Source organism: Chanodichthys erythropterus, chromosome 19 (assembly GCF_024489055.1).
Source record: "Chanodichthys erythropterus isolate Z2021 chromosome 19, ASM2448905v1, whole genome shotgun sequence".
NCBI classification, from domain to species: Eukaryota; Metazoa; Chordata; class Actinopteri; order Cypriniformes; family Xenocyprididae; genus Chanodichthys; species Chanodichthys erythropterus.
Window position 1 is genome coordinate 15,165,930 of NC_090239.1, and position 16,446 is coordinate 15,182,375.

Genomic DNA, 16,446 nt, shown 5'->3' on the forward strand with positions numbered 1-16,446 from the left:
TATATATATATATATATATATATATATATATATATATATATATATATATATATATATATATAAAATATGAAATATGAAAATATATGAAATATGAAAAGAAATCTTTTTTCAGAACTTATGAGATTATGTGAATACATTTTTTGCGAAAGAGCTTAGTCAAAAAATGTAATCACTCTACAATGCATTATTAGCACTTGTGGGAAATGCAGGTTTAACTTTAAAACCAGGGTCTCTTGCCAAGAAAAACAAGTTGGCCATTTCTTGAAGTTGTCTGGTTGTCTGTAGTTGTCTGGAAAACATAATTAATGAAGATCTTATTCCGCTTCTGTGTTAACACAAAGGTACAAGGAAGAAGAGAGACTGGTAAAAACATTTGCATTGAAGATTCAGATCTCCCATTGCTTATGTATGTCTTTTCTCATTGTTTGGGCTGCACTTGTGTTCTCAAGCCTATTCTGTCCATTACAATCATGCCAGTTACCCTGTAAAATCACTTTTGAAGTGATGTAAGCTCATCTGTCTAGATAAATGACTACACAATATTTTGGCCCTAATCGTTTAATGCGTAAGGAAATATGTAAAATGGCCTGAATAATATGAACTTTTTTTAATTGTATTGTGCACAGCATCTGGTTTTAAGAGAGATGCCTTATGTTTACCAAGAAAAGCTGTTCTGTACACAGAATTAGTCCAATGTATCAATTTTTAAGTAAATTACCTTATTTTAGTACACAGTCATGTTTTTTTTCTTCTTCTTGATTGACATTTGCATTGAATGTGATCATTTGAATGTCTCCATTTTTGGACTGTTGGTACCTTTTTGTTTATTCATATCACCTCATAGTAACTGATTTCCATACTGTGATGCTTGCCTTATTATTAGATCCTCTACATTTTAAAGACCAACAGAAGGACTTGTGGTATCTGTATTTTTCTGGTATATAACTGTCTTCCCATTATTTCTTTAACTTACCCTGTTTGCTCAGTAATATTCCAGAGCCAGTTACAAAACATAATATTTCAACAAGTATTTTTGGCACCTTCAAGAAGAGGATGCATGCATACAAATTACAGTATGTCTGGCAGTGACGCACAGTGCGACAGACTTGAATGTATCCTCCCATGCCTTTGTCGCTCACCCAGATCTTTTCACAGCAAGTCCTTGTGCTCTGTAATGAAGAGCAACAGTCCAGACAGTGTGTTATCCCCAGGTTGCGCTTTTCGTAATGATCCATGCATCAATTCTAATGTAACTGTCTCCCCTCGCCGAAGCTCCAGCAGAGAGGCTCGGCTCACTGGTCCCCTCTTTTCCCCTTGTTCCTGTCTGATGGAGGCCACTGGAACTCCACCGCGCTTCAGTACAGCCAATGAAAGGCCTCTCTCAAAGTCTAAGGTCACTAAAAAGAGATAGAGTCCCGTCTCAGGGGCCTGGAACACCCCTGATGTAGGATTAAAAGTACCACCGTAGTTCACAGCCACATTTTTTGATGCAAGCTCCCCATTTGGTCCTATTCTGTAGTCCAGGCTTGTGATGAACACCACGGGGGGATGTAGTAACTGTGCATGTTCTAAAAAGAGAAAATTATTTTGATGATTTGTTTTGGTAAATATGTATACTTTTCAGTTACAGAAAACTGCCTTGTCATGATGTAGTTTTAGTGTTGTCCATTGAGGGGCAGTGTTGTTGTGTGTACACTATGCAGGCCTTGCAGTACCAAATTTCTTCATTCATGTTTAAAACTAATGGCCAATGAAAAAAAACTGTATAATTGAGATCTCTTACCTGTTTCACTGTGTCTTTTGCTTCGCACGCTGGAAGTCTTTTCTTCTCTTTTCATCTGGTCTTGGTTTTGGTGCCCCCTCCTTCTCTTTTCTTCTTTCTTTCTCACCAGCCTCCAAACTTCATGTAGGTTCAGGCTTCTAGTCGTGCTGACTAGTTCTTCTGTATTACTGAAAAGTTTTTGAAAAATTCTCAAATGATCCTCCAGGCTTTGACGTAGGGATGCTATATCTGCTTGCAGTTCTACAACAGAACCACCAGGGGGCTCAGTGCAGTTGCCACAGCGCTCTTCCAACATGGTTATTCTGCCTGCTAATTGCTCCACCTCTTTTCCCAGACTCCAGAAGTCACTGACCGAGTAATCCACATCCTCCTCTCCAGTCAAAGGTTCTAATGAGGACTGGTAACTTTCGGTGCCCTTCACAAGGTTCTTTGTGGCAGTCCCCTCCGAGTATGTCACTGGGTCATCACTATTCATCTCATCTCCGTCAGGATGCTTTCTCCGAAGAGAATTCAGACTCATATCATGTGTCTCAATCTTTTGCTGCATCACATGCATTCTCTGTAAAAGATCTGGGATGCTGAACTCTTTCTTTTGGCTATGTGACCAGCGTGTGAATTCCAAGACCTCTTCTCCAAGTAGCACTTCCAGGACATCAGAGTGGCGTACTGCATCATTTAGGAGGGAAGAGAAGGTAGCTGATAGGCCTCGAATGTCAGCCGACTTGTTCTCGTCCTGCTCTTTTAAGCCTTGTATCTCCTGTTGGCTGTCCAGGAGTGAAGCCTGTAGCTGGGAAATACTGTCATGAAGACTCCTGCTTCTGCTCTGTTCAAAGGCCAGTGATTCCTTCATATTCAACAGGCCCTGATGAAGATCCTCCATTTCAGTGAACCGAATCATATCTAGATCTGCCTCCTCAAGTGCAAGTTGGTTCTGTCTTGTTAAATGTGTGACGTTAGCCACCTCCAGCTCCAACCTAGCTAGTGAACTGCCAATCGACTTGCAGCTACAGACCTGCTCTGAAATTAACGAATCATTTCTTTGTAGTTGATGATAGATGTTGTCCAGGTCAAGCTCAATTTCTCTCAACTGACCCTCATGTGCACTTAGGTTAGATGTAAGCTCACCAATGCTGTTGAGGACCCTGACACGATTAGCCTCCACCTCCAGACCTATCTCTGCAAAGTGAACCTCATTGCGTTGTTTGACCTCTTCTAGGCTTTGTCCCAGGATCAATTGGTCTCTTTGCAGATCCTTGATCATTCTAGCAGAATCCTTTGAAGTCTCAGACAAGCTGCTGAGCTGCACAGAGTTACTTTGTGCCTTCTCATCTAGCCGAGTGATGGCCTCCCACACTCCTGACACTTGTGTTGGCTGACCTCCACTCAGATTGACAAACTCAGCACGCTGTCTCTGCAGTGCCTCTTCCAGCCCATTCTGGCCAAGTCTCACCTCCTCAACCAATTCAGTTAGTGACTGGAGATTCACCTGTTGGTATAACACAAAAAATGATTTATGTTTCAGTGTGTTAAAGCGTTAGTTCAACCAAAAATGAAAATTCTGTCATTAATTACTCACCCTCATGTCGATCCAAACACATAAGACTTCATCTTCGGAACACAAATGAAGATCTTTTTCTGTCACTCTATAGACAGCACTTTGACGCTTCAAAAAGTTCATAAAGAGATCGTAAAAGTGGTTTAGTCAAAATTTTCTAAAGAGACACGATCACTTTATATGATGAACAGATTGAATTTAGGCGTATTCTAACATTCATCAACTCACATATCAGTTGTGGTAAACGGAAGCTCAAGCATGTTAGCTTGCTGAGAACCAATGAGGTTCATTCTTGTACGTTACGCAGCATGTTTGAGATTTTGCAAGAGGTTTGTTCTTGCGCGTCAAGCAGTTTTGGTTAAGCTTCTCTTTATGTTCGCTGATCAATGTTTATATGTGAATAAAAGACTAAATTATATCTGTCATATAAAGCAATTGAGTCTCTTCAGAAAATTTGGACTAAACCACTCAATTAATATGGATTACTTTCACGATCTCTTTATGAACTTTTTGAAGCGTCAAAGTTGAATATAGCTGTCTATGGAGGGACAGAAAGCTCTCAGATTTCATCAAAAATATCTTAATTTGTGTTCCAAAGATGAATGGAACGAAAGTCTCACAGGTTTGGAACGACATGAGGGTGAGTAAGTAATAGCAGAATTTTCATTTTTGGGTGAACTAACCCTTTGAGATTCAGGGTGTACTCACACTAGGCATGGTTGCCTTTTACCGTGTCCTGGCGCGATTGCAAACTACAATTCCTGTTCATCAATAAGGTGAGAACCAGACCCGTTATAAACCTAAATAACCTCGATTTAGTTCAATTAATCGAAAAGTGTACTATCCAAGTAAGATGTTTGCTGTTGTAATGATGACAGTAGCGCACACAAGAGTAGTACCTGTTCCGTGCTTCGGTGCATTTAGCGATCGCACTACATGTGTACCGAGCCAGAGCCCAACTGAACCGTACTCTGGCCCACCTCTTCAGACCACCAGACTTTGGTGGTCAAATGTGCTCGGGCACGGTTCAGATCGCCTAGTGTGAGTACACCCTTAGGAGTCTGAATGAATGACCTGTGCATCCTGACTCTGACTGATCTGATCATCCATCTCTCCCTTCAGTTTCGTTAGGTTGTGTTTCAGCAGTTCTTGTTGGGTCTGAAAGGCCCTCTCCATCTGGTCTTTCTGTGCGTCCAGTTGGGTTTTCATTTGGTCGATCTGGAGATGGCTGTACTCTAGTCTCTGCTCAATAGATCCACTATGACCTTCACCCCTGCTGATGGATCTGTTGTCTTCCTGTTCCATCCGCAACTGCTGCAAGTCCTGAGACAGTGTGTCCACCTCACTGGACAGATGCTCCAGTGTTTGATTGAAGCTTTCTAGCACTGGTTGAAGCTGACTCATCATAGTTGACATTAACCGATGCATTGACAGCAGAATTGATGAATCAAGGAATGGCAGAGGCTGAGAGGTATGGATCCCTTCTTTGGCACCTGGAATATCAGTAACAAGCCTCTTTAATGTTGGAGACATACTGTACAATTTCAGATATTAACAAGGGAAAATGGTGAAAGAACTCAGTTTGTTACTTGTGTGTCGTATTATATACGCATTTAAGATGTCTTTGTCTATACAGTGGCATGCGAAAGTTTGGGAACCCCTTACAGAATCTGTGAAAATGTGAATAATTTTATCAAAATAAGAGAGATTATACAAAATGCATGTTATTTTTTATTTAGTACTGCCCTGAGTAAGATATTTTACAAAAATATGTTTATATATAGACAAAAAAATAGCTGCAAGGGGTTCCCAAACTTTCGCCACTGTATCAGCATATTGATTCATCACACAGCCAAGGAAATTGCTCTAAATCGCTGTTCTCAGCCAGAAAGTCTTTCTACCAGAACAGAATCCCTAGAGGATATCATTGCGCCTGACAGACCCTACATGAGCTTTAATGGAGTTTTCATCAAGAATAACCCTTTCCTTACAAGCCTCCTACACAAACACATCTTACTATGTTACTGAATATCTGAACTAATGCATTTTTGATGGATGTCCCTGTATAGGTTATAATTGCATTTAAAGATATGAGCTCATTTGCTAGATAACATTTCTTTGATTGAGGCTAGACTCCAGGAGAAGATATAAACTCCTTTTCAAACTGCTATTCCATGACCATGACTCATCCTGACCATGTGGTTTCATGATGACTTTTTGCCCTTCTTTCTTAATCTCCTTCCGTCTGCCTACATCTCTGGGTAATTGCCTCATGCTGGAGTTTGTTTAGAAGAAAGAGAGGATATCCTCCAGAGGAAGACGTCATTGTTCAAGTAGTCATGCCATTCAGTTTAGGGTGGTAAAATCTCACAGTATTCCTATACTGTAATGTGTCCATCTAAATGTTTTCCTGTGTGCCTATGTTTGCTGGACACAGATTCTGTATCTTACCAACAGGGCTCTGGTTTGGTGAAGAACCATGAATGGGAGCCTCCTGTTGAGGTTTGTCAGCCCAGCTTCCGTCTTCCAATAGGTCTGTTTCCATTTTACCTGCTACAGAAAAACAAACACATTTTGTTTGGAGGGAGAATGTGGGAAGGAAGTTAACCACAACATTGTGAGTCTAAGGGTAAATATGCTCATATGCTCAGTTTAGAGGGGTTATTTTAGCCCTTAACGATTTACCATGCTTAAAATACTCCACCAAAAGTTACATTTAATGACCCAATATTACAGAATATTATGAAACTAAATATTATTTTTACTGAGAATAATCCTTTTTTTCCCATGCTATCAGGCTTAAGTATTTGGCACACATAAGACTCTCATAAACACACAATGGGCCCTATCATACACTCAGCGCAATGTGGCGCCAGGCGCAACGCAAGTGTTTTTTGCTAGTTTTAGCCCGACGCAGTTATCATGTTCATGTCCTGTGCCACGCTGTTTAAATAACAAATGCATTTGCGTCTATTTGTGCGCCCTGGTCTGAAAGCGAGGTGTGTTCAGGCGCATTGTTGGCACATTGCTATTTTTAGGCAACTGAAATAGACTGCGGCATTGACCAACTGAAACCTGGTGTAAAGTCAATGGTGCACTATTTTTTTTTTTTGTTATTTAAAGAGCACATTAGTATGCGTGCATATACTCTGCTTATTACACACATGGGGCATGCAGCACCACACACACATGCCAAATATTAAAAATAAAAGGATTACAATGTAAAAGATTATTATTGTGTGCGTAAAGATAAAAATGCTTTGGTGGAATCCGGCTTTTCCCGTAGATGGTCTGCTCAAGCGCTTTAACCTTGCACACAAGCAGATCCGTTTGCTCGTGTGCCATGGCGTGAGCGCAACTGGCTTTTAAAGGGAATGGGAGATTGGTTTATTGCACTTTACGACCAAAACACACCCATTACTCATTAAGAGAATAGGGACAACCCTTTCAGAATATGTCCCGGGTGCGTCGACCATTTTTCCTGTCCTTAAATTCGCAAAAGTGGATTTGGACATATCCTACGTGCCCAATAGGGCCCAATGACTTTAGATTTTAAAGAATGGCTAAAGACTGTACTTTAAAATGTTTCCAATAAAGTATTATCAATGTGATTCGTTAAACTGTAAGATGGATGAGGGATTACAGAATCAATTTAAAGGCATGGGGGCACATTGGATGGCTTCTTTTAACAGTCTGGGAAAATTTTCTGCCATCAAAATATTTACCTATAGGGCATTTTAGAAATTTGGAAAACATGACTTTAAGTTGTTGTTTTTCTTCTCAAACGTAATTGTTGCTTTTGCCTCTTGGCATAGGGCACTGCTTCTACAGCTATCCCGAGTGCCAGCTGACTTCTCCTTTCCTGTTGAAGGACACTCACTGAGCCAGAGGCCTGCTGGACATTTCCTCTGTTTGTCAGAAAGGTTGTTTTAAAGAAGCAAACTTGCAGAAAGAGGAAAGGTATGAAAGGTTAAAGTTAAAGCCAGCCTTGCCCAAAACAACAAACTTGCCTGAGTTGCCATTGTCATTAACCTCAGACTTTGAAGAATGTTTCTCATCCTCTGGAGGTTTGTCTGGAAAAGAAAGATAAAGAGGAAGCAACAGATGAGTCACCAAAACTGAATGGGCAGCTCAACTTATGTGTTCCTTTTAAAGTGGCTGAAGAGCAACAGGCATACTCCTCTAACATATTTTAGATACAAATGCTTTTGTTGTGTGAAAACGATTGTATCCAGACCTATTCCTGGAGATATGTTACCTTTTTCCAGACAGTTGTATCCTCCATAGCCTGGGCAACACTTCCAGTGCATAGAAGAGAGTGCTGTCTGCTTCTGCTTGTACACAGGCCGTGAGGATTGCCTATACCTGATCATGAGCATCATCATCAATAAAGCAAAGCATATTTTTGAGAAACATAAGATCTGAGGTTGAGTTTATGAGATGACTCACGTGATTATTTGACAGTCAGGAGCTCCATCGGGACAGGGGTTCACCGATTTCACTGTTTGAGTCTCTGTAGCGCAGAGTACGGCTGTGGTGACCATACGGTGATTTATATACGCACACCAGTTTCTGACCGGAGAGAGGAGGTTTAGAAGGATAAAAGAAAAAAAACAAGGGAAAAGTGAAAGTTGAAAGCAGAGATTACAGCAAATCACAGACTGATGAAGATCTTGAGCCCCTGTGTTTTTCCTTTTGTACCCTTCCCAAAGCTCACTGCAAGATTTTATCACTGAGCGAAAAAGGTTTTATATGTCGTTCTATTGGCACATTCATTGTTTGTTTTTAGCTTTCTGTTGTATCAGAGAGAATCTGATGTGCACACATTGATTACAATGTTTACAGATGCTCAATCTTATTTTGACAAGTCTGTGTTTTTCTGTGGTGTAGTATTTCGTAAACATACAGTAAAGTACACAAAGTGTATTCTGCAAAAATGACCTAGTTTGCAGTATTGCAGAAGTTGCATCCTGTCAAACACTGAAATGTATGTTTGAAAAGGTGACAACTGTTCTCAAGATGCATACTGTTTTGCACAGACTCAGTCCTGTTCTCATTATTAACATAAGAACTGAAGTACATAAAAAAAAAAATTTCCTGACAATTCTTTCTTTCTGCTGCCTGTTGTTCAGCTTGTTCTAGCATAGCTTATAAAACACATAGTTTCTTTCCCTCAAATGACTTGGAGGCATTTCTTAGGGGCTGTTACATGGGACGTGTTATTGCATCCATATTGTGTTTGTACACTCTAAAAAATGCTGGGTTAAAAACAACCCAAGTTGGGTTGAAAATGGACAAACCCAGCGATTGGGTTGTTTTAACCCAGCAGTTGGGTTAAATGTTTGCCCAACCTGCTGGGTAGTTTTACTTAACTCAACTATTGTTTAAAAATTACAGTATTGCTTACTTAAAATGAACCCAAAATATCTTGAAAATTAACATTTATTAATATGTTTAATAAATTAACATTTTAATTTCATTTTAGATTCATTTTAAGTCAGCCATTTAGTCATTTTCAAACAATAGTTGGGTTAAATAAAATTACCCAGCAGGTTGGGCAAACATTTAACCCAACAGTTGGGTTAAAACAACCCAATTGCTGGGTTTGTCCGTTTTCAATCCAACTTGGGTTGTTTTTAACCCAGCATTTTTTAGAGTGTATGGGACACGTGAAACGTTGTTAATTTAACTCTAGCTATATTTCCATCCACCTATTTTTATGAAAATATTGGGATGTTGTGTAAAAAATTCTGGATGGAAACCCCAAGCAGCACATAAATTCTTGCCTGGCAAGGCCAGACTGATATATCTTCTACAAGATATATCAGTCCGCCCTCTGTCGCAATTCGAGTCAACTCCAAATCGTACCGTGCAATCAGATTCGTTTACAAACAGCGTCACTCTAGTGCGGCAAAAGTCCCTTCAATATCAGCAAAGATTGCACACGGGAGACCCGAGAGTTTGTTCTATTCAGCCATGAATTCAGTTTTAAATGACCAAAAACACATTAATTATTTACTTTTCGCTGTTGACTCTCTTGTCGCTTTGCTAACGTCATATCTGCCCTTCTCTGATTGGTTTACTCCGCTTCCTGTTTGCTCGGATTTGCTCCGCCCTAGAAATCAAATTGATTCAATGGCCGACCAGATTCATCCGCTAGTACAGTGGTGAGGCTGGATTTTTTCAGGCAACATAAATTCTAAAAAAAAAAGCGCTAAATTGAGGCAGATTCATTTTTTTTATCCAATAACAAGACATGTAATTTTAATACAATGGAAACATATTTACCCAATAAATCCCTCAATGCACAACAAAAAATTATTGATTTTGCCTCAACAGATCATGTGATCAGAAAAATAACTGGACTGACCAATGGTCCAATTTCATTGCACAGCATCTCAAAATGCTGGTTTGGTCATTCTGAAATGGTTGGGTTCATCTAAAATGGTTGGGTGTAATTACGTCCCCAAACACCAGGCATCTGCCTCCGAATGTAGTAACTTCAATTTTTATTACAGATATTTTGCGGCAATTTCTCAGAAAAAAGTTTTGATTTTGTTTCATTCGCAAATCTTTTAGATAATGTTGAATGAGCAACTTTGCATGGAAACATAGCAACTGTGTCTTAAAACCGCAAAGTGTATTGCAAATGTTAAAGATGTTTGAGCATTCTTTGCATATACAAATATTTATTTATTTTTTTAAAAAAAGAGTGCAGATGGACACAATGCATGCTGTGTGAATGGCCCATAAGCTTATATGAATATTCACTAGGACATCTTTAACTGCTATGACGTTTCTCCATTTTCTCAGCATCAGGATATGCGTTTTTAAGACCGTTTGTCAAGGTAAAAACAGCTAAATTTTATAACGTCTCCATACTGTTAGGTGTTTTAAAATGCAAGAGCACGTCCTGTATGAACGGCCCATTACTTCAACTGACCTTCCTTTGTGTATCCTTTTCAGGAACAAAGAGATTAGATATAAGTGGGCTGTCCTGTTTCCTTTCGTTGCCACCTTGAACCATAGACCCTTTGTCCAGTAAAACATCAGCCCCTATTCAGCTACTGATTCAGTCATTTTGACTGAATGTCTGCCGCTTTATGGTTTTATCGTTAATCTGTCTCCATGTACCCACATCTGAACATCCTTCATCAGTCCACCTTTCTTTCATCTTCACCCCTCTTTTTATCTCTCTTTTATTTTTCTTTAAACACCTAAACTCTTTTGATTAGCACTCCTCCTATGTCTTTTCTGTGCACAGCTGGTGCTCATATTCTTTTGTTCTGGTCCAGACTAAAAAATAACTGCCCTTGAAAACTGCTAGGGGTACCTGTCCTCTGCCTCGCTGTTAAGATGTGGTGAGCATGCCCAGCCCGGTCTAATTCCTTTCACTGAATCTCATCCTCAAGAAATCGACAGAGAGCTCCCAAAGAGAGCTATACTGTGTGTGACTTAAATATCAGCTAACACGTCTAAGACAGAGCTCACTATAGAAGTGGATGGTTTAATATCTGCATCACAAGCTACTCTCCTATACATATAGGCTCCCTCATCAGTATGTGTATATTGGATATCACATCGTTGGAACTCAGTTACATAATACCTTCCCAGATTAGATCACTGAAGCCCAGCTTGTATCTTCATTGTAAGATTATTGTAATTAAGCCTCTCAGGCAAATTCATTCACTTTTTCTTTCTCAGAACAGAGGGAGAAAGCAAAGGACTTTAGTCAGGGTAAACAGCATTTTTAATATGATTCAATTTTTTTAAAAAAGCTGCATGGGATACATGTACAGTCTGTTCAGTGGATCATACTGTTCTATCAGTAGCAAATAAATAAATTGCAGAGAAAATATAATATCAGTCAAAGGTTTGGGCACACGTGACTTGAATGTGTTTCTCATGATCTTAAAGGTGTGTGCTTAATTATTTTTGTAGACAAAAACGTATGAATTACAAAACAAAATTTTAAATTAACTTAATGAAAAATATTTTTTATAATATTAAAATTTATTACAACAATTATCATTATTTTATAATTAAAATCTATTTTTTATTTATTATTTATTTTATTTTATTTTAGAAATGAAATTAAATTAATAGTTGGACCAGATAGAAAAGGAAAAGCAGCCAAAAAGAGGAAAAACATCCCATGATGCACCTCGTTAAGCTGAAAGAATGATTAGAGATGTGACACTTGGCTACTTTGATTTGGAAAAATTCAAAATACAATAGTTTTAGATTTATAACCATTTTTTGGTGACTAAAAATGTCTACTTTCAATTTGGTTTTTGAAATATATAGTAATAATTTTAAAAAAAAGGCATCTCCAGACTTCTGACTAGTAGTGTAAAGCAAGGGTTCTAAAAATTAAAGATGACTTATAAGACTTTTAGACTTGTGTTTTATTGAACAGACAAATATATCCTTCATATCCTTTGTATAATCCACATCAAATGAAATATTCTGACAGCTTTACAAAAAAGTTCAACTGGTGAACATTATAGTTAATGCACTAGATATGGTGAGCTATAAAAAACAACAGACATCATGTGAATTTATATATAGTTTTAAATATGCCCATTTGACTCACCCTCTTTTTGCAGCTTGATGTATAGTCTCTTTTGAGGGTGCTGCTGAGTTTTGAGGTGTGCCATCTGGAGGCACTGGGATGCTGTGATGTTCATGTGGCATCCCAAAGGTGTCAGGCATATGATGTCCCCTTCCTCTAGTCCCCACAGCTTCCTCTTCCTCCACGTCAGGGTCCCTGGCTCTCACTTCACTGTGACAGCTCAGAGAGTTCAGCACGGCCAACAGCAGCAGAGGCAGAGTCTGGGCCATCTTGCTTTCCAGAGGTACTGAAAGCCTTCCTCCGGATGGCTGTTTTAAAAGTAGCCTTAAACAATCCTGGAAACTCCCCACCCCTCTCTCCTTCTCTCTCTCTCTTTCTCTCTCTATCCAAACCAGCTAGTATCCTCACCAGTATGCCTCTCTCCCCACCCTCTCAGTTCCCACTCCCCCTCGCTCTCTCTCCCTCCTCTCTCTCGACGGTATCAACACCCTCTAACAATAGGAGGAAATCTGCTACTTGCTAACAACCATAAATCCATGTAATGCGCTACTTGCAATTTTACAGCACCGTTACATACACAAGCGCACGCACTGCATTATGCTTCTTTGCATGAAAATGTTGTTTCATGTTTATACTTTTATACTTAAAGGATTAGTCCACTTTCAAATTAAAATTTCCTGATAATTTACTCTGCCCCATGTCATCCAAGATGTCCATGTCCTTCTTTCTTCAGTCAAAAAGAAGGATTATTCTCCTTATAGTGGACTTCAGTTGACCCCAAATGGTTGAAGGTCAAAATTACAGTTTCAGTACAGCTTCAAAGGGCTTTAGATGATACCAGACGAGGTGTAAGGGTCTTATCTAGCTGAACGATTGGTCATTTTCTAAAAATTCTTTTTTAAATGTATATGGTTTAAAAACACTTATTCTCAGCTCTGGTTTATAAACGCAATTTCTTCCACCAGAACGCACTTCCGTATTCTTCAAAAAGCTTACGCCTTCCCTATTCTACTTACGGAAAAAATGGGTCTGGCACTGCGTTCGTTCTGTAAGTTAAATAGGGAATGATTTTCCAAAGCGGCGTTTCATTCATAGATTTTATCAGTAGGCTATGTGTGATCACTAGGATTTAAAAAGGTAATAGGGTTCAATTCATTAACATCAGTTACATTAGGTGTAATTAACTAACAATGAACAACATCATTTGATTACACTTTATATTAAGGTGATATTGTTACAATGTAATTACACTTAGTATTGAGTAATATAAATAAGCATATACTGTAGGATTAATGTTAGGTTTAGGATTTGGTTTATGGTTAGTTACTGTTATTTACTGTTACTGTTACTGTAGTAAGGACATGAAACGTGTAACTAAGTCAGCTTAAAATAAAGCGTTAGTTAATCTACAGTACATTGATGTTCATTTCTACATAAATTAATACATTTTAACATGTCAAATTGTATAAATGAGTTAAAGTATTTTGAATGAACATGAATTAACAATGAACAATAGCATGTCTGTTCAAAAATCAGCATTAATCTATTTTGTTTTTCATAGCTCACCATTTATAGTCCATTAACTAATGTTCACCAATTGAACTTTATAATAAATCACTAACCTTTACACTTAAAAATAAAGCTTCCAAAAGGGGGTTTTCACAGCGATGCCATAAAAGAACCATTTTGGCTTCCGCAAAGAACCTTTAATAAATAGTTTCGAAAAGAACCATTTTTTTCTGAATATGAATAACAATTTAATAATCTAAAGAACCTTTTTCTACTATAAAGAAACTTTTGTGCAATGGGAAGGTTCCATGAATGATCTTTATGGATTCATATGCGTTATGTTTAAGAGTATATTTATATTCTGTGGCTCAAAACGTGGTTTGCAAAAGAAAGAAAAAATAAAAATAGATGTCAGCGCAGCTATATATATGCTGTGTTTCCAGCCCACAGATTGTCTGCAGTGATAAATGGCAAGAGTTTTTATAACACACAAGAGCCCTTGTTCTTAGCGCTGACCCCATTTCATAAACCATGCCTCCCAAACTCCATCCTCGGAGCAGACATCAGCTGCTCTTTCTCAGCCGGGAGTGAAAACATCCCACCTACCAAAAGGTCGGACTAGATTTAGAGTGCTTGCAGTGGGGGTTTGCACAGAGAGAAGGAGTTATTGTCAAACTAAGAAGGCATTTTCTCTGTGGTGTGGTGGTCCTCAGGGTCTCTGGCTTCATGTCTGCGCTTGACTGCCTCGACAGTGTACAGCTCAGCTGTGACAACAAACAGGGGGTCTCCTTCAAGCCCAGCACTCAGTCTGTGCTTCACAGTGTGGCTTGTTAAAGTCTGTTATAGGTCGACCGGACCTTGAACAGGCTCTATACTTAAGTGTAGGAGGATGATATTGTTGACTTGATTATCTAACTATTATTAATTTAGGGATGTTGTGATAATAAGAACATTTTTTAGTGCTGGAAATGTTATAATATAAGTTTTTAAGATAAGTAGTATAAAACTAACAAGCCTTAAAAGGACTTTGATGTGAAGATACATTTAGCTAAAAATACATTTTTGTTTCTTTTTTTTTTTTTTTTTTGGTACTTCACTCTACTAATGATCAGATCCACATGGAACCTCCCATGCAGAACGGAAAAAAGTTTTACAGATTTCCAGAATCCATCAACTCTCCTGAGCCATTCTTTATGTTTCATCCACAATTTATTTCCACAAAATCTTATCTCCCGCTCTTTCTGTGTTTGTTCATTATAACACAGCTTTCTGGAATACTTCTATTTGTGACCCTGGACCACAAAACCAGTCATAAGTCACACGGGTTTATTTGTATAAAATAATATTTATTTGTATAATAATAATATATTGTATGGGTCAAAATGATTGATTTTTCTTTTATGCCAAAAATCATTATGATATTAAGATCAGATCATGTTCCATGAAGATATTTTGTAAATTTCCTACCATAAATGTATCAAATTTATTTTTGTGATTGGATATGCATTGCTAAGGACTTCATTTGGACAACTTTAAAGATTTTCAAATAGTTGTATCTCGGCCAAATATTGTCCTATCGTAAAATTAATGGGCAGCTTATTTATTCAGCTTTCAGATTATGTATAAATTTGAAAAAATAACCCTGATGACTGGTTTTGTGGTCCAGGGTCACATTTGGTCATGGCATTCAGATTATTTCCTAATATTTGAAAGGCTGTATACTCTCATGACCCTCGTCTCACACTGTAGATTCACTCCCCACTCTGATTATAGTGAAAATGACCTCAGATGACTTAAATTTTAATATTATTGTAAAACTGTTGTAGTTTTTGTCTTATTGCTAACAGTCAATTGTTTTGTTCATTGTAGTTAACTGTTTTTCAGCAGAAGATTTGACTGTAAGCTTTATATATCATATTTGATACAGAAATTTCTAAGGCCTCGAAATTAATTAAAACTTTGCTGAAAAACCTGTTGTACACAATCTACTACATAACATCTGTTGCCTTATTTATAGTCTGTTTTTAGCAATTAAAAGGCTTTTTAGAATAAATATATACACTCCCTCCTTCAGGTCATAGTTACATGTGTCGATTTGGTGTGAAAATATTTATTTAGTTATTTATTTATTTATTTTAAGTAAATGTAAAAAATAACATACATATGTATATTGTCAATATTTAAGATGAACACTTACTGGGTAGAAGTAACTTTAAAATTGGGATATTTTTGGGATATTTATTTATACATCTCTCAATCATCATTTATTGCATTGCATTATGTTTTGCTTCCCACATTTAAAACTTCATTGCTTTGATAATAAAACTAAGCATTTAAATATAATCTTACTAAGACATTTTATTTAGATATAGGCAAGGCAATTTTATTTGTATAGCACATTTCATACACAATGGTAATTCAAAGTGCTTTACATAAAAAAAGAATAATAAAAATAGAACATAAGGAATAGAAATAACAGTAAAAACAGAGAGTTTTGCTATCTGGATGGAAGAGCTAGGAAGTCTCAGGGAGTTTGTTGTTGTTGTTGTTGTCGTCCATCAGAGTTGGATCTAAACTACTCCACACCAAAGGGGTATTTTTATAATTCTTTAATTATAATTATTCAGCCAGTTTTATTAATTTATCAACCGGAATATTCCCATCAACACTTTATTTTCCGTCAGAGCGGATCTAAACGGATATCCGTCAGAGCGAATCTGCACGGATCTTCCTCGCACCGGAGGGATTACCAAAATATTTGCCAGGTAGCTGTGCGTTTAAACAGTACCCTTCCAGACAAATCTTCCTGGACTAACTCTTTAGAGCTGCATCCAAGGATAACATGGGATGAGTTCAATCAATCCTACCACCACAGGAAATTATTAAAAAACAACTTACCTGTGATGAAGGATGACCACTTAATTTGATTTTTAATTTGCTTTTGACCCATCCTTCACTTAATTTGATTTTTAATTTGCTTTTGACCCATCCTTCACTTAATTTGATTTTTAATTTGCTTTTGAC

The 16,446-nt window shown here is 37.8% G+C and overlaps 1 protein-coding gene across 1 annotated transcript; it reads right to left on the reverse strand.

Moving 5' to 3' along the window:
• Nucleotides 1-113: 113 nt before the first annotated feature.
• Nucleotides 114-12,323, reverse strand: mmrn2b (multimerin 2b). The gene is made up of 8 exons (XM_067370264.1): nt 11,935-12,323; nt 7,788-7,910; nt 7,597-7,703; nt 7,349-7,411; nt 5,790-5,891; nt 4,413-4,831; nt 1,784-3,269; nt 114-1,568 (listed from the first exon to the last, which is right to left on the reverse strand). Exons 1-8 carry the CDS (start codon nt 12,180-12,182, stop codon nt 1,150-1,152), a joined length of 2,967 nt encoding a protein of 988 aa, XP_067226365.1. The 5' UTR covers nt 12,183-12,323; the 3' UTR covers nt 114-1,149.
• Between the last annotated feature and the right edge of the window lie 4,123 nt (nt 12,324-16,446).